Source organism: Papio anubis, chromosome 13 (genome assembly GCF_008728515.1).
Source record: "Papio anubis isolate 15944 chromosome 13, Panubis1.0, whole genome shotgun sequence".
In the NCBI taxonomy this organism is placed as follows: domain Eukaryota; kingdom Metazoa; phylum Chordata; class Mammalia; order Primates; family Cercopithecidae; genus Papio; species Papio anubis.
The window spans coordinates 62,682,597-62,708,162 of NC_044988.1; the positions used below are offsets into that span (position 1 = coordinate 62,682,597).

Here is a 25,566-nt window from a genome sequence, read left to right on the forward strand (position 1 = left end):
GGCTCGCCCGAGCTCACTGGCTGGTTGAAGCAGACGAACCCGGAAGTGGAGCCTTCTGGGACTCAACGATTGTTAGGGCCCTCCTTTACCAGGACTGAAGGGGAGGGGAGGCAGTTCAAGCTGGGAGCCCTAGGGTGGGCATTCCAGAGGCAGTGACACCTGAACTGTGTCTTTAAGAGCGCGCAGAGGGGGCACGCCAGTTCGCAGGGACCGGCCCCTAGAGCAAAGGCCCCCGAGGAGCGACAGCTTGGGGTCTTCAGGGGCCTACAATTCCTTCTCTGTTATGCAGCACAAAATGTGAGAGAAGGCCTTGTAAACCAGCTGAGGGTTATCAGCAGGGGAGGAAGGGGATTAGATTTTGCCACCGAGTGGCACAGGACTGCCGAGTGGAGGGGAGCAAGATGAGTCAGGGAGACCATGACCATGGGCCAGGTAAGAGGGAAGGTCTGTGTCAGTGGAGATGGAAGAAAGAAATGAGCTTAACAACTCTGGAAATGAAGTTAGTAGGGCTTGATCTCTTCTTCCTGGAATACTCTTTCCCCCTTTACCCTATCCCCACTTTCCCCTTATTTGGCTAACATCCTTTGCATGTCTAGTGGGCAGTTGAGCATCCAGGTCTGGAAGCTCAGCTCCAGTCTGGAGGTAGAGCTGGGAGTTGTCATTCATTCAGATATTTTGTTGGCACTTGTATGTGCCAAGTTCTGTAGTGACCATTAGGGATATGGGTAGAAACAATGGTCCCACTCCCCAGCTTAGGGATCTCACTGGAGAGTCTACAGAAAACCTCTAAGAATTGATAAAATCTCACAGGGAGAGAGAATAGAGTAAGATAAGGCTAAAGACAGAGCCCTGGAGATCACCAAAAGCAAAGGGTAAGCAAAGGAAGAAGAAAGCAAAAAGGAAAAGAAACAAAAGAGAAAAGAGGCAGCGTTGTGCAGTGATTAAGAAATAAACTCGAGCTGGACTGCCTGAGTTCAAAGCCTGGCTCCTGCTACCTACTAGTTGTCTGATCTTGGGCAGGTTACTTAAAATCTCTGTAACTTAGTTTTCTTACCGGTAAAATGGAATGGACAAAAGTACCTACCTCATAGTACATATCTTCATTTTGATGAGATTAGATGTGTTAATATTTGTAAAGCAGTTAGTGCCCCACATGGTGAGCATTTTACGTGATGGTTATATATATAAAACACAAAGGAACTGGAAAAGAGTACCCTCATACGTTTTTGACCTTAAAGAAGGAAACTGAGGCTGGGCGAAGTGGTTCATACCTGTAATCCCAACGCTTTGGGAGGCTGAGGCAGACGGAACACTTGAGTCCAGGTATTCCAGACCAGCCTGGGCAACATGGTGAAACCCCATCTCTGCAAAAAGTACAAAAATTAGTCAGGAGAAGGTGCGCACACTTGTAGTCCCAGCTACTCAGGAGGCTGAAGTGCGAGGATCGCTTGAACCTGGGAAGTGGAGGTTGCAGTGAGCCAACAGAGCAATACCCTGCCTCAAAAAAAAAAAAAAAAAAAAAAAAGGGCTGGCCGCAGTGGCATATGCCTGTAATCCCAGCACTTTGGGAGGCCAAGGCGGGCAGCCAGATTTCCTGAGCTTAGAAGTTCGAAACTACCCTGGGCAACATGGTGAAACCTTGTCTCTACTAAAATACAAAAAATTAGCTGGGCGTGGTGGCAGGTGCCTGTAGTCCCAGCTACTCAGGAGGCTGAAGCAGGAGAATCGCTTGAACCCAGAAGGTGGAGGTTGCAATACGCCAAGATCATGCCACTATACTCCAGCCTGGGCAACAGAGGGAGACCCTGTCTCCAGAAAGAAAAAGAAAAAGGGGCCGGGCACAGTGGCTCACGCCTGTAATCCCAACACTTTGGGAGGCCGAGGCAGGTGGATCACCTGAGGTCAGGGGTTTGAGACCAGCCTGACCAACATGGAGAAACCCTGTCTCTACTAAAAATACAAAATTAGCTGGGCATATGGTGGCATATGCTGATAATCCCAGCTACTCGGGAGGCTGAGGCAGGAGAATCACTTGAACACAGGAGGCGGAGGTTGTGGTGAGCCGAGATCGCGCCATTGCATTCCAACCTGGGTGTGAAAGAGCGAAACTCCGTCTCAAACAAAACAGTCCGGGCGCAGTGGCTCACACCTGTAATCCCAGCCCTTTGGGAGGCCGAGGCAGGCGGATCACGAGGTCAGGAGTTCGAGACCAGCTTGACCAACATGGTGAAACCCCATCTCTACTAAAAAATACAAAAATTAGCCAAGCATGGTGGCGCGTGCCACTCACTTGGCCCAGATACTCGGGAGGCTGAGGCAGGAGAATCGTTTGAACCCAGGAGGTGGAGGTTGCAGTCAGCGGAGATTGTGCCATTGCATTCCTGCCTGGGCAATAGAGTGAGACTCTGTCTCAAAAGAGAAAAACAAACAAACAAAAACAACAGTGAGGAAAAAAAGAAAAAGCTGAGGCAAAATTAATATAGAGAGTTTATTTGGGCCAAGGTAGAGAGCAACTGCTCGGGACACACTTCCAAGTTGCCTTGGGGAGTGTTGATACAAGCATTTTTTATTTTTATTTTATAAGTGGTTTTTATTTTTATTTTTTATTTTCTTGGAGATAGATTCTTACTCTGTTGCCTAGGCTGGAGTGCAGTGGTGCGATCTTGGCTCACTGCAACCCCCGCCTCCCAGGTTCAAGCTATCCTCCTCCTTCAGCCTCCCGAGTAGCTGGGACCACAGGTGTGCGTCACCATGCGTGGCTAATTTTTGTATTTTTAGTGGAGACAGGTTTTTGCCATGTTGAGGCTGGTCTCTAACTCCTGACCTCAGGTGACCCACCCTCCTTGGCTTCCCAAAGTGTGGGATTACAGGTATGAGCCACTGTGCCCGGTCACTTTATTTTAACCTAATTTTTTTTTTTTTTTTTTTTTTTTTTTTGAGACGGAGTCTCCACTGTTGCCCAGGCTGGAGTGCAGTGGCACAATCTCAGCTCACTGCAACCTCCGCCTCCTGGTTCAAGCAATTCTCCTGCCTCAGCCTCCCGAGTAACTGGAACTACAGGCGCCCACCACCACATCCAGCTAATTTTTTTGTATTTTTAGTAGAGACAGGGTTTCACCAGGTTGGCCAGGCTGGTCTTGAACTCCTGACCTCGTGATTCGCCCACCTCAACCTCCCAAATTGCTGGGATTACAGGCGTGAGCCACTGTGCCAGGCCCATGCTGTCACATTTTAATGCCTCTGGGCCTGATAATTAAAAGGGGCTGGCATTTCTCAGATAAAAAGTTTCTTTACTTTCTCAAGAGTGATGGAATGGGCCAAGCGCGGTGGCTCACGCCTGTAATCCCAGCCCTTTGGGAGGCTGAGGTGGCCGGATCACCTGAGGTTGGCAGTTCAAAACCAGCCTGACCAACATGGAGAAACCCCATCTGTACTAAAAACACAAAATTAGCCAGGCGTGGTGGCGCATACCTGTAATCCCAGCTACTTGGGAGGCTAAGGCCAGAGAATCGCTTGAACCTGGGAGGCGGAGGTTGCAGTGAGCTGAGATCATGCCATTGCACTCCAGCCTGGGCAACGAGAGCAAAACTCCGTCTGAAAAAAAAAAGAAAGTAATGGAATGAAGGGTTAACACAGTGAAGTATAATTGAGAGATTGAATAATATGATGGGAAATGATAATTAGACTTCTCAGTAGGGGTATGTGGCAGAGACAATGCTATACATTCACAAATCCATTTCCTTTTGCTCTTGGACCGCTAGATTAGATTCCACAGTCTACTCTGGGTCATGTGATTGCATTCTGGCCAATGAAATATGGATAGAAATAGAAATGATGTATGACATTTCCAGGGCTGGCTCCTAAAGTCTCCTCTGAAATTCTGTTTTTTTTTTTTTTTTTTTTTTCCTCTCTCTCTCTTTTTAAGAGACGGGATTGTGCTATGTCACTCCCAGACTGGTATCAAACTCTTGGGCTCAAGTGATCTCCTACCTTGGCTTCCCAAGTAGCTGGGGGACTACAGGCACATACTACCATGCCCAGCTTGATGTTCTTTACATTTTCTTTCTTCCCTCATCTACTACTGTAGTTATAGAGGATCTCTAGTGGAGTATTCTGAGACCCTAGGAAATGGCATAGCTACTAGATGGATGGCACCTGGATCCCTAAATCCTGCTTGGAACAGGCCTCCCTGTTATCCCCAGAATTGACTGTAGTGCTAAGCCATTGAGTTTTGGGAGTGTTTGTTACAGCAACTAAGATTACTTACCCTGACAAATATAGGGCAAAAGATGCGTTACAATATACCATGCAGCTAAGAGTAGAGGCCAGGAAGATGGCCTATGCTTTTAAGAAACTTAGCAGGCTGGGCATGGTGGCTCATGCCTGTAATCCCAGTTCTTTGGGAGGCAGAGGCAGGCAGATCACCTGAGGTCAGGAGTTTGAGACCAGCCTGGCCAACATGATGAAACCCTGTCTCTTCTACAAATACAAAAGTTAGCCGGGTGTGGTGGTGCATGCCTGTAATCCCAGCTACTGGGGAGGCTGAGGCAGGAGAATCACTTGAATCCAGGAGGCGGTGAGCCTAGATTGCACTACTGTACTCTAGCCTGGGCGACAGAGTGAGACTCCATCTAAAAAAAAAAAAAAAAAAAAAAAAAGAAACTTGGGAGAGAAATTAAGGATAAAGAAGGGATTATCTAGAGGAGAATGAAGGATTGAGGGAACATACTTTTGTATTGGTTCTGGCTTCTGTGGCATTTCTGACTGGACAACTCACTAAGAACCCTGAGCAGCAGGGATTAGCCCCCAAATTTGGTCTCTGCTCCCCATTCCAGGAACAGCTTTCTGGGATCATCTGGGCCTACAGCTCCCCTATCTGGTCTTTCAGAAAGCTTTTCCAGGTGTAGTGGCTTACACCTGTAATCCCAGCACTCTGGGAAGGCCAAGATGGGCAGATTACCTGAGGTCAGGTGTTCAAGACCAGCCTGGCCAACATGGGGAAATCCTGTCTCTAAAAAATACAAAAATTAGCTGAGTATGATGGTGGGTGCCTGTAATCCCAGCTACTCAGGAGGCTGAGGCAGGAGGATCACTTGAACCTGGGAGGCAGAGGTTGCGGTGAGCCAAGATTAAGCCACTGCATTCCAGCCTGGGCAACAGAGTGAAACTCCGTCTCCAAAAAAAAAAAAGAAAGAAAAAAAGAAAAAAAAAACCACATAAAAATTATAGAAATGGTCAACCAGCAGCCCTCAGAGGTGCTCTGTCTATGGAGTAGCCATTTTTTTATTCCTTCACTTTCCTAATAAACTTGCTTTGACTTCACACTATGGACCCACCTTGAATTCTTTCTTGCATGAGATCCAAGAATCCTCTCTTGGGGTCTGGATTGGGATCCCTTTACTGTAACAACACCTCTGGGATCTGGGAGGGAGGGAGCTGGGTAGGCCCCATCTTAGTCATTCTCCTCTTCCTCCAAAAAATGACCTTGGGGAGTCAGAGGAGAGTTATGGAGATGCTCCTGAAAGATGTTCCTGATGGGGATCAGGATTTAGTTAGCATGATTCAGGGTGTGGCACTGAAGCACTAGTGTTCTTGGGAAAGTGGAGCTATCTACAAACTCTAGTCACTCAAATATAACTGAGAGAACAGAAAAGCAAATCTCCTGTTCCTGTCTCACCTCTTTGGGTAATATGAACAGCCAGTGGGACAGGTAAAATCCCCGTTTCTCAGTCCCCAGCTCCCTGTCTCCTACAGTCTGAGGACCTTAGGGCAGAGATCAAGTAAATGACCCATGACCTAGTTTTTGCAGCTCAATTGCAAAACACCTAGCTTGCTTTGGCCTGGACTGGGGGAAGGGACGTCCCTGCTATGGCTCAACTTCTAAGTCACTGGGTTTCTGTCCTACATTCCACTGAAGTCTCAGAGGCATCTCACAGCACTGGGAAGAGTCTTGGAAACTCGCATTCAAATCTCAGCTTGGCCACGAATTCTCTGGGTGACCTTGAGTCCTCTGGTCCCCACTGTGAAATGGGGAAGAGGTTTAGACAATATTTAGATGGCTCTTTAAAAGTACCAGGGGGCCAGCCATTTGGAAGGCTGAGGCGGGAGGATCACTTGAAGTCAGGAGTTCAAGACCAGCCTGGCCAACATGTGAAACCCCATCTCTACTAAAAATACAAAAATTAGCTGGGTGTGGTGGCATGAACCTGTAATCCCAGCTACTCGGGAGACTGAGGCAGGAGAATTGCTTGAACCCAGGAGGTGGAGGCTGCAGTGAGCCAAGATCACACCACTGCACTCCAGCCTGGGTGGCAAAGTGAGACTCTGTCTCAAAGAAAAAAAAAAAAAAGTACCAGGGGAGGAATTCATTTGAATTTTATCCTAGTGTTAGCCAATTGGTCCGATCCAAGGAAAATTTAGAAAAGGGAAGGGGATGTGTAAAGGAAACACTAGGCCCCACCTAGATGATGGCTGGAGCTTCTGATAGTCCTGTACTCCCCACATTTTCAGATTTTTTTTTTTTTTTTTTTTTTTAGACGAGGTCTCGCTCTGTTGCCAGGCTGGAGTTCAGTGGCGCGATCTCGGCTCACTGCAACCTCTGCCTCCCGGGTTCAAGTGATTCTTCTGCCTCAGCCTCCTGAGTAGCTGGGACTACAGGTGTGCGCCACCACGCCCAGCTTTTTTTTTTTTCTTTTTTTTACTAGAGACGGGATTTCACCATGTTGGCCAGGATGGTCTCAATCTCTTGACCTCGTGATCCGCCCGCCTTGGTCTCCCAAAGTGTTAGGATTACAGGCGTGAGCCACCGAGCTCGGCCATTTGTAGATTTTTTATAGCTCTTTTACCCCTCCCACTTCTTGTGCTGTCTTGGTGTGTGTAGGAGAGAGAGAGAGAGAGAGGAAGAAGCAGAGCAAGAGTGAGAGAAAGAAAGGCAATATGGTTACTCAGCCCTTTTTCCGAAATCTGTTTTTGCTTTTAGGGATAGGATATGGATATAGTACTCCACACAGCCCCACCAAGTTTGCCTCTCCTCCACTACAGCCACTGAGCAGGTGACTGAGGCACTGTTGATCCAGGGCAGAGGCCATGCCTGACTTGCGCAGCCCAATGCTTCACACAGCCTAGGTGTCTAGCACATGGTAGATGCTCGGTAAATATTTGCTGAATGAAAGATCAAATGAATGATTGCAGCAAGCAAGTCTTGTAGGCATCCTGGAGCCCAAGGATTCTGCAGTAGGCAGCTTTCACAGAGGTTCTTCCAGTGCAGTGGCTCCAGCTCTGGGTGGAGTGGGATCATCAATGTCGGCCCCCAGGGTTCATAGCTGTTCTGAACCCCGCCCCCAGGTGGCAGGGCAGCCGTCAGTCACGTGCTGGCGGCTGGCCAATCATCGGTGGCGGCGCGGGGAGGGGCGGTGTAGACGGAGAAAGTGAAGGGTGAGGCACTGCCCTGTAGATTTTCCAGCGGATCCCCGGTGGCCTCATGTCGCGCAGCGGAACCGATCCTGAGCAGCGCCAGCAGGCGTCAGAGGCGGACGCCGCAGCAGCAACCTTCCGGGCAAGCGGTAACTGCACCGCGGCAGGGACTCCCTGGGGCGCGGAGCCTAGCCCTCCCCTTCTTTAGGAAGCTCTCGCCCCCACCTAAGGTTGGAACGCTCATCCCGAGCCAGACCGACAAGGCATACAGTCGCCTCTGTACGAGCTGCAGGCCAATTGGCGTTGGGAAGGTCCAATCCTGGGCCTCTAGCTCCTGAGCGGGACGGGGCGGAGAGGACGCTTCCGAGCTTGGGCCTGCTGGTGGGTGAGACCCAGGAGAAAGGGAGCTAGAGAGCTCTGAGGACTGATCTTAACTGTCTGCCCCTAGACCATCAGCATATACGCTACAACCCGCTGCAGGATGAGTGGGTGCTGGTGTCAGCTCACCGCATGAAGCGGCCCTGGCAGGGTCAAGTGGAGCCCCAGCTTCTGAAGACAGTGCCCCGCCATGACCCCCTCAACCCTCTGTGTCCCGGGGCCACCCGAGCCAATGGAGAGGTAAGCCTGTAGAGCCCTGCATCTGCAGGCTGGGCCACAGGGAGTAATTCCCTCTTAGAGCTGTCCTCCACCCACAGGGGTAGTGAACCTCCTTCTGGGTCATATCCCACCAAGCTTTTTGGTCCCCTAGAGTGGGCCTTGCCTACTCACTTGTAGCCTGTCCAGTCTTTGAAGCCCACCAGGTAACTGGTGGTATGGGGCAGTGAGTGCTTCTAGCCCATCCTTGTCAGTAGGTGAATCCCCACTACAATAGCACCTTCCTGTTTGACAACGACTTCCCAGCTCTGCAGCCTGATGCCCCCAGTCCAGGTAACCTGGCTCCAGCTGCTGTTGGGGAGGAGGGTGGCTAGACCTCTTGAGGGACTTCTGCTGCAGAGAGTCATACTCCTTTACCTCAGGACCCAGTGATCATCCCCTTTTCCAAGCAAAGGCTGCTCGAGGAGTCTGGTAACTATGGATTTCCCCTTACAACTTTCAAACCAGGGTTGGAGACTTAGCATTGGGGCTGGGCCCTGCCCATAGCAGAGCCAAGCCCTACCTCTCAGTTATCTTTACCCCCCTCCCCACCACCCAGTAAGGTCATGTGCTTCCACCCCTGGTCGGATGTAACGCTGCCACTCATGTCGGTCCCTGAGATCCGGGCTGTTGTTGACGCATGGGCCTCAGTCACAGAGGAGCTGGGTGCCCAGTACCCTTGGGTGCAGGTTTGTGAGGTCGCCCCTTCCCCTGGATGGGCAGGGAGGGGGTGATGAAGCTTTGGTTCTGGGGAGTAACATTTCTGTTTCCACAGGATGTGGTCAGGAGGGAGCTGACTTGGTGTCTTTTGGGTAACAAAGCTCCCTATCCCTATCTGACAGATCTTTGAAAACAAAGGTGCCATGATGGGCTGTTCCAACCCCCATCCCCACTGCCAGGTAAGGGTGTCAGGGGCTCCAGTGGGTTTCTTGGCTGAGTCTGAGCCAGCACTGTGGACACAGGAACTGGATTAATGGATGGGACAAAGGAAATATGCCAATGATGTGGAGGCTTGGAAGTAAAGGACCTGTCTGTTCTTCTCTGCTTTTGCCCCTTGACAGGTGTGGGCCAGCAGTTTCCTGCCAGATATTGCCCAGCGTGAGGAGCGATCTCAGCAGACCTATAAGAGTCAGCATGGAGAGCCCCTGCTAATGGAGTATAGCCGCCAGGAGCTACTCAGGAAGGTGGGAGAGAGCCAAGCCCTGTGTTCCCAAGGAGTCCCTAACTTTCTTACCCCACGAGAGGGGTGTGTAAAGGAGAAAGCTAGAGGGGAACTAGTAGAGAGAGAGACTTGCTAGGAGGCCTTAGCAATAATCCAGTAATCTAAATGAAAGATGATGGTGATTTAGACTCGGGTGGTTAGTGGTGGAGGTGGTGAGAAGGCATCAGATTCTGGGCACATACTTTTCTTCTGCTTCCCCTGCCTATTTGCTGACCCCACCCCAGCTCTTATGTCATCTTGATGACTTCCTATCCATTCTGCCTGCCTAGGAACGTCTGGTCCTAACCAGTGAGCACTGGTTAGTACTGGTCCCCTTCTGGGCAACATGGCCCTACCAGACACTGCTGCTGCCCCGTCGGCATGTGCAGCGGCTACCTGAGCTGACCCCTGCTGAGCGTGATGGTCAGTCTCCCAAGTAGGATCCTGGGGCTAGGCACTGGATGGGGGTTGCTCCCAGTAGGGTCAGCATCTGGACCCCAGGCTGAGTCAGGCTCTGATTCCAGATCTAGCCTCCATCATGAAGAAGCTCTTGACCAAGTACGACAACCTCTTTGAGACGTCCTTTCCCTACTCCATGGGCTGGCATGGTGAGGCTTTTCAAGTACCTGTATCTAGCCCCAACACTATTTCTGGGCCTGGGGCCCAACCCAGTGAATTGCAACCCCAAAGGAGCAAGCCTTGAAACAGTTGCTGGGGGGTGTGGCAAGAGCAGAGATGCTGGGACTGAGGGTGGAGCAGCAAACTTGGTGAAAATATGTCTCCAATATGCTTTCTAATCTCCTGCCAGCTCTTCTCAGGCAGGGATCCTGGGAGATGTAGTTTTCAGACACCTGGCTGGGTTTGGGGGTAGGGGCTAAGCTGGATAACTGAAAAAGGGCTCTCTCTCCCCATTATCTCTCTTCTTTCTGTCAGGGGCTCCCACAGGATCCGAGGCCGGGGCCAACTGGGACCACTGGCAGCTGCACGCTCATTACTACCCTCCGCTCCTGCGCTCTGCCACTGTCCGGAAATTCATGGTTGGCTACGAAATGCTTGCTCAGGCTCAGAGGGACCTCACCCCTGAGCAGGTCAGGACTCAGAGCAGTCTGGCTTCTCCAGACTCTCACATGCAGTATGTGCAGGCACCTGATACTTCTGTTGCCCTTGTGCTCCAATCATTGCACAAGGCAGAAAACAGCTCTGGCAGGGAAGGCACTGCCAAAGTTAGGAGCCCTAGGGCCTGGAAGGAGAGTATGGTCCTCAGATCTCCTTTCTCTCCTGCTTCCTCCAGGGATCCCAACAGTCATGACCCTGATAGTTCCCATAACAACCTGGGCATTCCTTGGGACTCAGGAGCTGCTCAACTTTTTCATCCCCTCGAGGCTCCAGCAGTCCTTATCACCAGCCTCACAATTCCACAGGCCCACCCCCAGTGGGCCTGTGGCATTCATATTTCATATTCATATTTCAAACCACAATATCCAGCAAAGTATCTTCTGAGCACCCAGAACTCCATACCATTGGCCAGGTGTGGTGGCTCACGCCTTAATCCCAGCACTTTGGGAGGTCAAGATGGGAGGATTGCTTGAGCCCAGAAGTTCAAGACTAGCCTGGGAAACATAGGAAGACCTTGTCTCTACAAAAAAAAATTTAAAAAGTTAGCCAGGTGTGGTGGCATATACCTGTGGTCCCAGATACTTGGGAGGCTGAGATAGGATCACTTGGGCCCAGGAGTTTGAGGCTGCAGTGAGCTATGATCATGGCATGATGGCATTCCAGCCTGGGTAACAGAGCGAGACCTTGTCTCAAAAAAAAAGAAAAAGAAAAAGAAGAAAAGAAGTCCATACCACCATTCTTGGCAGCCCAGCCCTTATCCTCCTTAATTGCTCCCTGTCCCTTTTCCAGGCTGCGGAGAGACTAAGGGCACTTCCTGATGTTCATTACAGCCTGGGGCAGAAGGACAGGGAGACAGCAACCATCGCCTGACCATGCCGACCACAGGGCCTTGAGTCCTTTTTTTTTTTTTTTTCAACAGTCTTGCTGAATTAAGCAGAAAGGGCCTTGAATCCTGGCCTGGAATTTGGGCAGATATAGCATTAATAAAACTGTGCATCTCAAACTTTAATCACGTACTCTAGTATCAGAGGAGTGTGAACCTTCAGAGATACAGGGTTAAAAGCTAAAGGCATAGCTCCGGCTACAACTTTTCTTTGTTTACAAATGTGTAAAATCTTGATGCAAAAATTCCACCCAAATTTCTGAACAAAATTAATATTCAGTATTACATCTAGCCTATAGATTCTCTTACTCTTGGTGTAATGACAGTATCCCAGTTTAGGAAACTGTTTTAAAATCTTGTGTCTTGGTTGTGGCTGAGGCTTTGGGAAGGCCAGAGCCCCCTTTGCCACCACACCTAGGGTGTCAGCTCCAAGCCTGGGCCTGGGGGTTTGACAGGGAGCGGATGAGCTAGATCCTGATCCCAGTGGTCAGTGGCCAGATCCTGGGCTGCTGGCCAGAACCCTGGCTTTGTGAGTGGCTGCAGCTTGGCTCTGCTCCAGCCCACAGGGGCTAAAGGGGCGGGTAGAGAGCATGTAGGGAGCGTGTACGTGGCTTTGTGTCCTTGGCTCCTCCAGACTCTCACATGTGCGGGCACCATATACTTCTGCTGCCCTTGTGCCCCAATCATTGCACAAACAGAAACAGCTCTGACAGGGAAGGGACTGCTAGAGTTAGGAACCCCAGGGCCTGGAAGGAAGGTATGGCTCTCAGAGTGACCTGGGGTCTATTCTGTCCCCTCTGGACCTGTTTCCCTGGCAATGCTGTGGGAACAACAGTCTATGCAACACAGCAGACCTGATGCCACCTGGGGTCCTCCAAATTTTAAGGTGAAGACAGGGACTGTGAATGATGCAGGGATGGCCAGAATGGTTTTTGCCTTCATTCTTTTCCCAGGGGAACCAAGCCTGTGGGTGGGGAAATCACACTAAGGCTGGACAGTGACTGAATCCTGCCCAGGAGAACCTTGGCTGCCTGCCTTCCAGACCAGGATCTTTCTTCCCTGAGATCCTGAAGGGGAAGTACCTGGAACTTGGGCGTGTTGCTCCGGTCTGGAAGATCTGATAGACACAGTATGCACACATTTCCCTCGAGCTTCCCGTGACTGGGGAGTAGATGAGAGCCCTGGGTGGGTGGCTGGTTTCTTGAGGTATACATATACCCGACACACCTTACATCTCTGATTTGGCTGCATTTTGGAATCATCTGGGAAGTTTTAAACAATACTGATGTCTAGGTCCAACCTCCAGAGATTATGATTTAATTGGTATGGGGTGGGGTTTTGCAGTTTTCAAACCACAATATCCAGCAAACTTTGAGAACCACTGCCCTACACAGCCCTCCTTCTTCCTTATCTGGAGTCAGGGGCACCTTCAGCTTCTCCAATCACCTGGCCAGTGGCTCTTGTTTCCAGTCCTGCTGTTCCAGGGTGGGTAGGCCTTCAGGCGGAGACCCAGGAATCCAGCTCCAGACTCTGTCCCCGGCAGCCTCTTCAGTCCGGGACGGGACAGGAAGTGTCCGGCGGAGGTGGGGGTGGAGGTGATTGGCAGTTGGAGTCTCCAATGGGCCAGGAGCCCCCCTATTTCACTCCTCTCCTTCCATTGGCGTCTGGGCGGAGCCGCCCCCACTGCGGGGGCCCAGGGCGGGAGGGAGTAGAGGCCGGGGCAGAGGGCGAGGGCAGAGGGCGCTGGCGGCAGCGGCCGCGGAAGGTGAGGCCTGGTGTAGACGCCAAAGTCCTGTCACGAGTGGGCGGGGCAGGGTGATGTATGATCTGAAAGGCCGAGAGTGACTGACGACTGTCAGTGTGTGTGTGCCTGTGAGTCTGTGTCTGTGTGACAGTATCATTGTGTGCGATTCTGAGTGTCACTTGGTGCAGCTGTCAGCTAATGTGACTGCGTGTGTCAGTGTGCATGGAGCTGGGGCTGCATGTGGCTGTGCAAGTGTGGGATTATGTGTGTATCTGTCAATGCACATTTTTGGTGGGACTGGGTTGTGTGTTTGTGTGAGAGGGACTGTGATCACATTAGGGAATGTGTTTTGGGAAGGTCTCTGTGGGGTTTGAGACCATGTCTGACAGCATGAGAGTGGGTGGCTGGCTTTGTGTGTGCCAATGTGTGACTTCAGCAGTAGCAGAGCAAAAGTGAGGTTTGTGACTATGTGTGTGTGCTGGGTCCTAACTTAAACCGTGTGGGAGTACAGCTGTATTCATGTATTGGGGGACCTACTTCAAGAGCCCATGGGACTGACCTTTCTCTTAAGTGTCCAGCATGGACGGACACACCCACAACACACGTGGCTTCCCCTCCTTCTTCCTCTGCTCAAGAATCCCCAGCATCAGGTCTACTGCTCCTTACTTTCTGTTTCCCTGCTTGACTCAGTTTCCCTTACATGCCTTTTTCTCTCCCTGTTGCTGTCTTACTAGAGATATCTCTGCGTGTTTCTTCATAGCTTTGTTCCCCTGGTCTCTGTGTGGGTGCATTTCCAGTTTTGCCTCTCCTGTCTCTTTGTTTCTCCCTGTGCCCCTATGCCTGCCTTCCCTGCTGATCTTGATCTCTTTGGCTAGTTGGGGGCCTGTAACAGTGATGAGATGCAGGTCTGCCACTGCTAAGAGCTCCCTGAGAGAGGGGGCTTAGACCATGATGAGGAGTTGCTTTTAGGTGGTGCTGTGAGCCCTGGTAGGGGCTGTGTATGTGTGTGACTGCGTGAGTTTATGAATATGTGTAAGTGTATCTGAGTCTGAGGCTGTGTGGCTGTGCCTGTGTGACTGTGAGTGACCGCATGTGAGAGTGTGTACGTCTGAGGGTAACTGTGGGTCTTGTGTATCTGGCACCAAGGGACCAAAGGCATTTCCTGGTGCTGGGGCCCAAAGAGTGGAGGGGGAGGTGAGAAATGGCTGGAACTTCCAGGGGAGGGGGAACTGCACTCTTTGGCCTCTCCTTATATCCCCCAACTTGGGGCCTCCTTTCCCCTGGAAGCACAGCCAGCTGTGCCCTAAGGAAACATTTGGTGAGGAGTGAAAAGAGGAGGAGTTTGTATCTGATTTTTCATTTGATTGTGTCCACGTGTGTTCAAAGGCATGCCCTTTTGTTAACTGTGCGTCATGAGTCCATGTGTGAATGTGACTATGTCTGGCTGTGTGAAAACACAGGGCATCTCTCACTGACAGGGACATAAGTATTAGCCACCCTCCTTTCCCTCTTGCTGGCCTTGGCTGTGTCTGTGGCTTCCTTTCCAGACTTGGGGGAGGCCTCTTCCCTTCACAGGGCCTTGGGTGGGAGGGAAGGAGGGAGGAGGCAGAAGCGGGGAGGGGGCCTGGCTAGGGGCGGCGGAGCTCCAGGGCTTAGAGGGGGCGGGGCAGGGAAGGGGAAGGAGGGGATGGCTTTGGGGTCCCAGAACTGAGTGGAGTAGGAGACGGGGGCTGTAGCTGGTGAGAGGAAGTCCTGGAGGCCATGGACACTCTGCCGCTGGGATCACCGAGGTAGGGTGGGGCTAAGCAGGGTAAGTGTGGCTGGGTGGCCAGGGGTGAGCCAACTGGACACACTCAGACAGACACACAGACACATGGAGGCCCTGCTCTGCTCTACTACTCCTGAAGGGTCCGTGCTCTTCCTCTTCTGGTCTTGTACCCAGAACCTTTTCCCTGTCTGCCCCTTCCTTCTCCATCCACTTCACCACTGCCTTCCTCCTTCTGCTCCCCCTCGTCCAGAATCTCTCTCTCCTAGCATCCCCCACCTGCAATATAGACACACTGTTAGCTTTTTGAGTTTCTGCCGACCCCAATCCAGTCTTTCCAACACTTCCCACACTGCCCCATCACCTCCTAGTCCTGATCTCTGAGTATCTCTTGGTGCTGTGGCCCCCATGGCTGTTCCTGCAGGCTCCCAGTTCCTCTCAGCCTCCCATCCCCTTCCCTCCCCTCCCCTCCCCGCCACCCTGTCTCCATCTCCATCTGCTGGCTCCTCACCCACCCCCAGCCTCTGGCAGCAGCCAGGGCATCTGGATCTGCTTAACTACACAGCCCCAGCCTGCACCCTAGCCCCATCCAGCTTCACAGACTGGAGACCAACGAAGTGTCAGAGCCAGGCCCAGCTGAGTGGCCCAAGTAGCCAGAGCAAGGAGCCAGGTTCAGGCGAGAAGCCTGGCAGCCAGAGCAGGGGTAGGCCTCAGGGTGGGAGTGCCAGATGGGCTCAGATCCATGATGACAGCCTTCCCCCAGGGTGATAAGGTCTGCCCGGGTTAATCAGCGGTGGTGATAAGCCCTGGACCAGGTGGGGGTAAATACCAGAATTCCCAACAGCTGGACTGGAGGGGTTAATGGGAGTGGCTGAGCTGGTGCCAGTGCTTGGTGCCAGGGGTGGGCGCCAAGGGCGGTGGAGGGGGAGTTGCTGGCACAGTCTGTTGCCTCCGGCTTTTGTTCTGGGCCCTAAGCCCAGGACTGAGATGGAGGGTGTGAGGGGGTGTGTGTGTCCGTGTGTGTGTGTGTGTGCGCACATGCAAAGCACTGGGTATACGGTGGGAAAGGGGACCTCAGATCAGTTCCCCCAGTGATTTCTAACAGCCTTACCCCACTTGATCCATCAGTTTTTCTCTAGGAAGGCTCAGTTTTGGAGAGGAAGAGCCAGGCTTTAGCCTCCCTTCTCAGGGGTCGGGGATTTCTGACTCTACCTCTCCCCACAGATGAGCAGCGGCTGCTCAGGGCTGAGCAGGGTCCTGGTGGCCGTGGCTACAGCCCTGGTGTCTGCCTCCTCCTCCTGCCCCCAGGCCTGGGGCCCCCCAGGTGAGAAGAACCCTGCTCTACAACCCCCCAACTCTGACTTGTGACTTGCCACCCTCACTGTGGCCCCTTCCCATGCCTAACTTGTGACACCACCGCTGCCCCTGTCATCCAACCTAGGTCCCCTCTCTACCCTGTTCTCTGACCTCTGTCTCCAGATTATAACATGATGCTTTGATCCAGTGAGCCCCCCACCACCCAGGTTTTAACAGTCTGCTTCTTATCTGCCATTCTCACAAAGTGGGGAGGGGGGTAAAGGAAGAGCCTCACCTCAGAAGTGCCCTCCACAGGGGTCCAGTATGGGCAGCCCGGCAGGTCCGTGAAGCTGTGTTGTCCTGGAGTGACTGCTGGGTAAGTGCCCCCTGCCTGTTGGTCTGACACTCATGACCCCTTCTTGACTTTGCCTAGTCCTCATGTCCCACTCCTCCCATCCTTGCCTGCTCTGTCCGTAATCCTCACCTCTCTTATCTGTCCTAACCCTCTAACCATCCTTATTCAACAGAAAATTCAGCTGGTATGTTTTGAGCACCTGCCAAGTGCCAGGTCTATTCTAGGCTCTGGGATACAGCAGTGCTAATGCCAGGCAAGGTGCCTGCCTTCACGGAGCTTACATCTTAGTGGGGAAGACAATAAGCAAAGGAGAATCTTGCCAGATAGTAATACCTGCAGGGCAGAAAAGCCAAAGAGAGGGATGTTGAAGAGGACAACTGAGTGGTTACCTTATTTATTTATTTATTTTTTTGAGACAGTCTCACTCTGTTGCCCAGGCTGGAGTGCAGTGGTGCAATCTGGGCTCACTGCAACCTCTGCCTCCTGGATTCAAGTGATTCTCCTGCCTCAGCCTCCCAAGTAGCTGGGATTGCAGGCACGCACCACCAGGTCCTGCTAATTTTTTTGTATTTTTAGTAGACACGGGATTTCACCATGTTGGTCAGGCTTCGAAATCCTGATTTAAAGTAATCCACCCGCCTCAGCCTTGCAAAGTGCTGGATTACAGGCGTGAGCCACTGCGCCTGGCCTGTGGTTACTTTTTAATTGGTAGTTAGGAAACGTCTCTCTGAGGAGGTGATGTTGAAGCTGATTTCTGAAGGTCAGGAAGGAGGCAGCCGTGCACACATTAAGGTATAAGTGCTCCTGACAGAGGGAACAGCTAGTGCAAAATGCCCTGAGGTGGGAATGAGCTCAATACTCGCAAGGAATAGAAAGAAGACCAATGTAGCTGGAGTTTTCAGTGGGTGAGGGGGAGACAGAGAGGAGCTGAAGAAGGAAAGGAAGGCAAGGGCTGGCTCACAAGGGGCTTTGAAAGCCAGTAAAAGGAATTTGGGTTCTATTGCAAATGCAGTTAGAAGCCAATGGAGAGCTGTGGCATGGTCTGACTTATGCTTGACATCTTGTCTTTGTCCATTGTCACCTCATCTTACTTCCAGGGACCCAGTGTCCTGGTTTCGGGACGGGGAGCCAAGGCTGCTCCAGGGACCTGACTCTGGGCTAGGGCATGAACTGGTCCTGACCCAGGCAGACAGCACTGATGAGGGCACCTACATCTGCCAGACGCTGGATGGTGCACTTGGGGGCACAGTGACCCTGCAGCTGGGCTGTGAGTTGGGGAGGGTGGCAGTGATGACACAAGAGGATCCTGAGGGAGTATGGGACCTGAATAAGCCCTCTGGGACCAGGAGGACCTGAGGACTGCTCAGTCTCCAGGTGTACCCTCTGCCTCTAGACCCTCCAGCCCGCCCTGTTGTCTCCTGCCAAGCAGCTGACTATGAGAACTTCTCTTGCACTTGGAGTCCCAGCCAGATCAGCGGTTTACCCACCCGCTACCTCACCTCCTACAGGTGTGTGCGTGATCGGGTGTGGATGCCTACACATTTGGGTATGCTGGCACAACATGGGTGTGGGAAGCAGGGAGGTAGTTTCTGAGGAAAGCCTCAGAGAGGGCAAAAGGCCCTCTTTTCCTTCATGACTTCAGACGGCCCCCTCCCCACCAGGAAGAAGACAGTTCTAGGAGCTGATAGCCAGAGGTAGGACATGAGGGAGCATGTGGGGGCTCCAGCTGGGTCCCACAGTAGGCATTTTCAGAGCCCAAGACCATGTCCTCCCTTCTAGGAGGAGTCCATCCACAGGGCCCTGGCCATGCCCACAGGATCCCTTAGGTGCTGCCCGCTGTGTTGTCCACGGGGCTGAGTTCTGGAGCCAGTACCGGATTAATGTGACTGAGGTGAACCCACTGGGCGCCAGCACACGCCTGCTGGATGTGAGCTTGCAGAGCATCTGTGAGTACCCACCCCTAGACCTCCCCCAGACCCCCATCACAGAGACCCCAAATGGACTCAGATCTCTCCACTCCCAGAGATCCCAAACAGTTTCCTCCCAACATAGACGCCATTTCACACACAGAAGGCCCTGTGGAGCCTGAGAAGGCAAAGGGATCAGAGCCCAGGAGGCATGGTTATTTCAGCACACACTCTAGAGGCCGCTACTGCTACCCACACTGCCTGACTGGCTGCCTAGCCGCAGAGCAGGCCCTGCTCTGGGCCCTGTACTGAATGCAGCCATATGTCATGTCCTGCCTTGCTAGCCCCTCCTTCCTTGACCTGTGCATGGGAGTGGGACACTAAAACTCTAGCTGGAATTTGGGCCAATTCATCTTCCTTGGATGAAAATAAGAATTGCTCTTTTATTCACTCAACAAGCATTTCAAAAGCCCACCCACAGATCTCAGGTGGTTTCTTTTTTTCTTTTTCTTCCTTTGTTTGTTGATATAGGGTCTTACTTTGTGCCCAGCCTGGATGAAGTTCAGTGGCGTGATCTTGGCTCACTGCAGCCTCCAACTCCTGGGCTCAAGCTATCCCCTTACCTCAACCTCCCAAGTAGCTGGGATTACAGGCATGTGCCACCATGTCTGGCTAATTTTTAAAATTTTTTGTGGAGACAGGGTTTTGCTATGTTGCCCACACTGGTCTCAAACTCCTGGCATCAAGTAAACCTCTCACCTTGGCCTTCGAAAGTGCTGGGATTACAGGCATGAGCCACCACACCCAGCCTCAGCCCATTTCATAATACAGATGACCGGTCTGAGTCTAATGAATGATCAGGTTTAAGATTTCCCCTCCCCTCTCAGGAGTGTCTGGCTAAGGCTCCTTTAAACACACACTTTGGAAAGTGGTAGGGAAGTGACAGGGACCCATAGCCTACCCTGACTTTGTGTCTTGACGCCCTTAGTGCGCCCTGACCCACCCCAGGGCCTGCGGGTAGAGTCGGTACCAGGTTTCCCCCGACGCCTGCGAGCCAGCTGGACATACCCTGCCTCCTGGCCGCGCCAGCCCCACTTCCTGCTCAAGTTCCGTTTGCAGTACCGTCCGGCACAGCATCCAGCCTGGTCCACGGTGAGGCCTGGAGTGCGTCCCAACCCGCGGCTGTGGGTCCTATCTCTGATTTCATGATCCTGGGTGTTCTGTGTAGCTTCCCAGCGCTGGCAGGTCACTGAAGACCCAACACTTCCCTGTGGGCCAGGCTTTGTACTGGGTGCTGGGTTGCAGTGGTGACTGACAGATGGAGTGTCTGTCCTGTGGGGCTATAACTAAGATGTGAAGCCCATCTGTGGGAAGATAGCAATGGCTTTAAAAAAAAAAAATCACTCTTTTTTTTTTTTTTTTTTTTTTTTTTGAGAAGGAGTCTCGCTCTGTCACCCAGGCTGGAGTGCAGTGGCATGATCTCGGCTCACTGCAACCTCCGCTTCCTGGGTTTAAGCAATTCTCCTGCCTCAGCCTCCTGAGTAACTGGGACTACAGGTGCCTGCCACCATGCCTGGCTAATTTTTGTATTTTTAGTAGAGACGGGGTTTCACCATATTGGCCAGGCTGGTCTCGAACTCATGACCTCATGATCTGCCCACCTCGGCCTCCCAAAGTGCTGGGATTACAGGTGTGAGACATGGTGCCCAGCCTAAAAATAACTCTTAGGAAAAGGAGTGCCTTACCTAGAGGCACGTCTCCTACAAACACTCATATCCCCAGCTGAGGATAGCAGTGAATTAGAATCTCAGGAGATGTTAAAGGTTGGCTGGTATCAGGACTGGGGAGCAGCAGCATCAGATAATAACTAATATTTACTTAGTGCTGCCTTCCTGTGGGGTTCCTGGCTACACTTTTTGCATACATTGTTTTGTTTAGGTATATTCACCTCTATTTTACAAATGAAGAAACTGAGTCACAGAGAGGCCCAAAGGGTCATTCAATATGTGGTTCACCAAAGATTTGAACCCAGGCTGCCTGATGCCACAGCCTCTCTAAGTAATCACTACTGCTGTCTTACAAACACTAGGTGTAGACTCAGCCCTACCAGACACCCAACATGAGACCTGGACAGCTCTACTAGGCTTTAGGATGAGACTGGGAGCAAGGGGTGCTCTTTGCAGACGGTGGCTGGGAAGGCCCTGCACTTACAAGCTGGGTAACAATGAGTCATGTTTACCCCTAGGTGGAGCCAGCTGGACTGGAGGAGATGATCACAGATGCTGTGGCTGGGCTGCCCCATGCCGTACGAGTCAGTGCCCGGGACTTTCTGGATGCTGGCACCTGGAGCACCTGGAGCCCGGAGGCCTGGGGAACTCCGAGCACTGGTGAGAAACAAAGCCAAAGAAAAGGGCAGAGGTCCCACCCCAAAGCATCTATCAGCTGAACCAATTCCAAAAGACAGCCAGGTGACATATGCCCTGCCCATGCAGGCACCGCAGTTACTGTCCCAGACTTCATTCTTGTTTGCCTACAGCCCTGTCTTAGCTTAAGTCCTTCCCCTTGGCCTCCACCCCTGCAGTTACAGGCTCCACTTCTACAAGCTTGGAGCTTGCGATGCTCCCTAGGAACTGGCCATGCCCTATCAGGCTCCTCCTCCTAGAAGGGTTGACTTCCAATCTAGGCCTTGGCCTTGAGCGCAGGACGTGACCCCCATCCCCACCAGCGTATGGACACTTATTGTGTCTTGCCTTCCTTTAGGGACCGTACCAAAGGAGGTACCAGCTTGGGGCCAGCTACACATGCAGCCAGAGGTGGAGCCTCAGGTGGACAGCCCTGCTCCTCCAAGCCCCTCCCTCCAACCACACCCTCGGCTACTTGGTGAGCTTGGGCAGATGGGCAAGAGTTGTAAAGGAGTGAAAACCCCAGAGAAAAGGGGACACCAAGCTTGGTCAGCCTTGCTCTCAGTAACATGTGGCCCTCCCTCTTAGATCACAGGGACTCTGTGGAGCAGGTAGCTGTGCTGGCGTCTTTGGGAATCCTTTCTTTCCTGGGACTGATGGCTGGAGCCCTGGCACTGGGGCTCTGGTAAGTGACTGCCATCGGTCCCTCAGCCTCTGATCCTCACAAATGCTCTGATGTCCATAGACCACATTCATCTCCACCCTTCATGACTGCCCACTGAACCTGTCTGATTCTGGAACTACCTCCCCACACCTCCATCCCCCATGCCCCACTTGATTTTAACTGATTCCTCTCCTGACCCTTTACTAATAAACCCTTTGGAGGAGACTGAGATACCCCACATTGTTGGAGAGACAGCTACCTTTCTATGCCCCAGGCTGAGGATGAGACGGGGCGGGAAGGATGGATCCCCAAAGCCTGGGTTCTTGGCCCCAATGATTCCAGTGGACAGGCGTCCAGGTGAGTAGGACATCCAGGAGATTTGTACTTGGATATGTGTGCCCCTATTTTGAGTGTCCAGATTAAAAGCTGGCTGCCCTAGTCATTTTTAAAATGCTGGGAATCCAAGTTGGGTCTCCTCATTTTAATGATGTCTAGGCTGAGGGCTAGGCCTTTCATTCTTGAGTCCCTGGGCTAAGAAGTGGGTCACTTCCCCTTTTCTCAGGGTACCGAGGAAGGACCCCAGATGGACTCCCCTCCAGGGTATTAGTATTAATACTCCTCCAGGGTATTAGACTCAGAGCTGGATATTCATCCTTTTTTTTCCAGGTGTCTTGGATCAGTGCTGGGTCCCCTCCCTCATTCCTAATGTGCCTGGGCCCACAGCTAGGTCCACTCCCTTATCTTCAGCGTGTTGAAGAGGCTCCCTCAGAGCTGGGCTCCTCTACTCATCTTCAGAGTGTTAAGCTTAGAACTGAGTCACCTCCTTCATTCTCAGGGTGTCTGGGCCAAGATCCAGTCCTACTGTCTGTCCTGATTTGCCTCCTGCTTCTTTTAGGAGCTCCAAACCTATAGAGGACCCAGGAGGGCTTCGGCAGAGTCCACCTATAATTCTGTCTTGCTGGTGTGGATGGATGGACAGTAGATCCCTATGGTTGGGTCTCAGCTGGAAGTTCTGTGTGGAGCCCATTTCTGTGAGACCCTGTATTTCAAATTTGCCAGCTGAAAGGTTCCTGTACCTCTGATTTCACCCCAGAGTTGGAGTTCTGCTCGAGGAATGTGTGTAATGTGTACATCTGTGTCCATGTGTGACCATGTGTCTGTGAGGCAGGGAACATATATTCTCTGCATGCATGTATGTAGGTGCCTGGGGAGTGTGTGTGGGTCCTTGGCTCTTGGCCTTTCCCCTTGCAGGGGTTGTGCAGGTGTGAATAAAGAGAATAAGGAAGTTCTTGGAGATTGTACTTAGAGATTATTGTCCAATGCTGCTTTATTATTTGGCTATTGGGGGCTTCAGCCCATTTTCCTTAGCATCCCAAAATTCAGGTTGGGCAGAGTCCCGTGGAGCTTTCTCTCTTGGTGCTCAAACCACTGTGACAGGCTGGGGTTCTGGGGGTGGATGCAGATGCTGCGTTGAGCCAGGTGAAGCCTGGGTAGAGAAAGGTACAAAGCTATGGCCATAGCTTGGGGATGAGATTAGGGTCCAGGGGTTAGGAGCAAGGACCAGATGAAAACCTGAGTTTGCATCAGAATTAGCAGTTAGGGCTGGGGTTGGGATCAGCATTAGGGGTTGGGACTGAGGTCAGAGTCAGGGGTGTCAGGGGTGGGAGCTCACACGAAAGCCTGGAGATGACAGTCCCCATCAGCCTCCTGCAGTTCCACCCGGATGACCTTCCTCAGTAGCTTGTATGAGAGTGGTTTTCGGTAGAGCTGAGTACAGCAGGCAGTGCTGGGTGGCAGTAGGAATGCTAGAGGGCAACAGGGCCATGTGTTCAGAGGGATCCTGACCAAGAACCTCTCTGCCAGACAGCTGGAGGTTAGGTTGGATTTCCTGGTTCTTTTCAACTTCATCCCATTCACCCAGACCCCCAGCTTTCTATACCCCCAAGTACTCACCTGCTGTAGGGTCTGGGCTCAGGAGCAATGACAGGAGCAGGAGACTGCAGAAGGTTGAGGGCCCCTTCATGTTTGCTCAGCCTAGACTCTTCCTTCTCTCTCTCTCCTCCTCCCCTACCTTTTATCTGGGTGCCTTTTACCTGGGGCACTAGGTGAGTCAGAGGTGGTTGGAGATGTATTGTGTATCCTGTGACATTCCTGGGCCCTAATTCTTGGTCTGTTGCCACAGATTCCTTCCTCATCTAGGACAGCCATTTCCCATGTGTTCCTAAGCTCTGGGCAGTGAAGCTGAGGGAAGGATTAGTGTGTGATGTAGGGACTGATAGAACAGTGAGTAAGGGCAGTCAAGCATCCACAGCAACCTCTAATGATAGACATTCACACTCAAATATGCATAGCCACACATTCGAAGTCACTCCTCAATCACTCGATCAACCTCACAAAGTCATACTCGTGATCAGACAACCATAGACAAAATTATATAGCCCCAGTTATACTCAAAGTCCCAATCCCACCCAGTTGTGTTTTCACAGTCATCCAATCACAAGCAAATTCACACTAGCACACACAGATTCTGATAGGGGAGTTCTGGGTGGGGTGGGAGCAGCGGGCAGGCGAGCACCAGCTTGCCTTCATCTTCTCCCCACTTCCTGGCCTGACCTGACTGTCTTATCAGGAGAAACTGATGGGAATGCGTTCCTAGAGCAGGCTCTTCTGGCTGAGGATGGGTCTTGGCTGAGGCCAGCCACATTCAGAGAAGCTGGGGGAAGGCCCTTTTTGGTAATATTGAGGGTGCTTTGGAGATGCTGAGGTGTGGCAGCTTTCCCCAGGATGATGAGACAAGGAGGAAAGGTGGGGTAGATGAGGAGGGAAGATAAAAGCTCTTTGGTGCTAGGTTACTGTTGTCAAAACAGGTAAAAGGCCCAATGAATCTTACCTTCCTGTTTTTGTCTAGTCCTGTTCCAGGAATGCCAACCTCTTGCCAGCAGGGGCCTGGGGTCTCCAGATCCAGTCCCTGACTTGTTGAAGACATCAGACTCAAGTACTCAATTACATCTTTGTTCTACTCAAATTCCAGCCCTTTCCTGGGCCTGGAGGAACATCCCCCCTCCCTACCCAGGTTCAGTCACACCCTCATGTCCAATTCCTATACCCCCCCTGCATCCCACCCTCCAGCTATAGCCACTTCTCTCCTAATCCCATACCCAGCTGTTCTTTACCCCCTCCCTCAATGCAAAGCTCCTATTCATCTTTATCCAGTCCTTTCCAGGAAGCTGGGAACTGCCTAGGGTGGGGGTATGCTGCCAAGTTCAGTGCCCCTGGCTCCTTGAAGTATTTCCCACTCCTGGTCCAGGGATCTCAATCTGCAAGTCCTGCTCTATATTTGAAACATAAACTAAGTCATAAAGCAGTAATCCAGCCCTTATCTTGTTGCAGTCATCTGTTGTAGGGTCAGCCACTCTCTATGGAGTAGGCTTTCTCTTGGGATAGGGCTTAGGCCTTTCTCTTGCGCTCCAAGGCTTGGGTGTAGCCACTGAGGAAATCCCAAGGAAATCTCCCAGGTTCCTCGGTCTTATCAAAGACCTTCTCCATCAGTTGGCTGTGCGATACATACTTTGTGGTCTTTCCTGGACTTGGTCCAGAGGCCTTCGGAAGGCAGAAAGCAAATGCTTCTGGGTGTGCACCCACCTCTCCCCTTTAAGACCAAGTCTTCTCCCTAGCCAAAATCTGCAGTAGCAGGGGTAGCTGCAGGCTGAAAGCTTTGGCCCCAGCCAGAAACTGGGCTGTCTCTTTCTTTAACTTAATCTTGTGGTGCCCTTTCTGGTGCTGGGTCCAGTCCCTAACTGAAGGTAGGCCCACATAGCAGCCTCTGATTCTCATCACTTGAGTTAGTGGGTCCCGGACTGATTGGGTGACAGAAGGGGGCGGCAGAGAGCAGAGGCCCTTGAACTCTCCTAGGGAGGGAGCAAGAACTGCTAGGTAGGCTGATGCCAAGGATCTCTAAACTTGGGATCAGACTGGAGGAGCCAAAAGTTGGGGTATGAACTGCAGGAAAGGTCACCAACCCAAGTCCCTCCTCTGTGGCAGGCAGCTTCTAGGAATCTCCCCCTCTTCTCATTTACAGCCTGCATCCTACACCTCTGCTTAAAATGTTTGAGATACACTCCCAGCAGAGAAGATTCTTCAGACAGTTGGCAAAGTCCTGGCTCGGAGGAAGGGAGTAACAGGCAGGA

The 25,566-nt window shown here is 51.9% G+C and overlaps 3 protein-coding genes across 18 annotated transcripts; 2 read left to right on the plus strand and 1 right to left on the minus strand.

The window, feature by feature from the left end:
* The first annotated feature begins 353 nt into the window (after positions 1-353).
* GALT (galactose-1-phosphate uridylyltransferase) lies at positions 354-12,311 on the plus strand. Of its 7 annotated transcripts, none has more exons than XM_021927420.2 (12): positions 354-432; positions 7,454-7,562; positions 7,862-8,031; positions 8,265-8,340; positions 8,430-8,478; positions 8,606-8,735; positions 8,889-8,945; positions 9,108-9,230; positions 9,538-9,670; positions 9,772-9,855; positions 10,181-10,335; positions 12,200-12,311. In XM_021927420.2, exons 1-12 carry the CDS (start codon positions 418-420, stop codon positions 12,245-12,247), a joined length of 1,149 nt encoding a protein of 382 aa, XP_021783112.2. In that variant the 5' UTR covers positions 354-417; the 3' UTR covers positions 12,248-12,311. The 7 variants fall into 7 exon arrangements, with proteins under 7 accessions (XP_021783112.2, XP_009186860.2, XP_021783108.2 ...); XM_009188596.4 differs by lacking the exon at positions 12,200-12,311 and adding an exon at positions 11,153-11,372; XM_021927416.2 differs by lacking the exon at positions 12,200-12,311 and having other exon boundaries at positions 10,181-11,146.
* On the plus strand, positions 12,262-22,680 carry IL11RA (interleukin 11 receptor subunit alpha). 10 transcript variants are annotated; one of them, XM_021927426.1, is made up of 13 exons: positions 12,262-12,375; positions 15,980-16,079; positions 16,367-16,427; positions 17,504-17,673; positions 17,800-17,952; positions 18,049-18,100; positions 18,186-18,352; positions 19,302-19,477; positions 20,559-20,700; positions 21,074-21,193; positions 21,304-21,400; positions 21,654-21,736; positions 22,275-22,673. In XM_021927426.1, exons 2-13 carry the CDS (start codon positions 15,980-15,982, stop codon positions 22,289-22,291), a joined length of 1,338 nt encoding a protein of 445 aa, XP_021783118.1. In that variant the 5' UTR covers positions 12,262-12,375; the 3' UTR covers positions 22,292-22,673. The 10 variants fall into 10 exon arrangements, with proteins under 10 accessions (XP_021783118.1, XP_021783113.1, XP_021783114.1 ...); XM_021927421.1 differs by having other exon boundaries at positions 12,351-13,011; XM_021927422.2 differs by lacking the exon at positions 12,262-12,375 and adding an exon at positions 12,431-13,011 and having other exon boundaries at positions 19,302-19,465; positions 22,275-22,680.
* Position 22,681: 1 nt separating this feature from the next.
* On the minus strand, positions 22,682-24,270 carry CCL27 (C-C motif chemokine ligand 27). The gene is made up of 3 exons (XM_021927433.1): positions 23,333-24,270; positions 23,052-23,184; positions 22,682-22,865 (listed from the first exon to the last, which is right to left on the minus strand). The coding sequence occupies exons 1-3, from the start codon at positions 23,400-23,402 to the stop codon at positions 22,730-22,732; spliced, it is 339 nt and encodes a 112-aa protein (XP_021783125.1). The 5' UTR covers positions 23,403-24,270; the 3' UTR covers positions 22,682-22,729.
* Positions 24,271-25,566: the final 1,296 nt, after the last annotated feature.

What these genes read in the sequence shown, in the direction of transcription:
- CCL27 (XM_021927433.1), bottom strand. Translation starts at nt 23,402, where the DNA reads ATGAAGGGGCCCTCAACCTTCTGCAGTCTCCTGCTCCTGTCATTGCTC. An exon ending in GAGCCCAGACCCTACAGCAG is followed by an intron (nt 23,185 to 23,332) that starts GTGAGTACTTGG and finishes GTTGCCCTCTAG; the next exon opens with CATTCCTACTGCCACCCAGC. An exon ending in TGTCATCTCCAGGCTTTCGT is followed by an intron (nt 22,866 to 23,051) that starts GTGAGCTCCCAC and finishes TTCTCTACCCAG; the next exon opens with GCTTCACCTGGCTCAACGCA.
- IL11RA (XM_021927421.1), top strand. Translation starts at nt 12,865, where the DNA reads ATGGGCCAGGAGCCCCCCTATTTCACTCCTCTCCTTCCATTGGCGTCT. An exon ending in CCAGGCCTGGGGCCCCCCAG is followed by an intron (nt 16,080 to 16,366) that starts GTGAGAAGAACC and finishes TGCCCTCCACAG; the next exon opens with GGGTCCAGTATGGGCAGCCC. An exon ending in ACCACACCCTCGGCTACTTG is followed by an intron (nt 21,194 to 21,303) that starts GTGAGCTTGGGC and finishes CCTCCCTCTTAG; the next exon opens with ATCACAGGGACTCTGTGGAG.
- GALT (XM_021927416.2), top strand. An exon ending in GCCTGATGCCCCCAGTCCAG is followed by an intron (nt 8,341 to 8,429) that starts GTAACCTGGCTC and finishes CCTTTACCTCAG; the next exon opens with GACCCAGTGATCATCCCCTT. An exon ending in AAGGCTGCTCGAGGAGTCTG is followed by an intron (nt 8,479 to 8,605) that starts GTAACTATGGAT and finishes CCCACCACCCAG; the next exon opens with TAAGGTCATGTGCTTCCACC.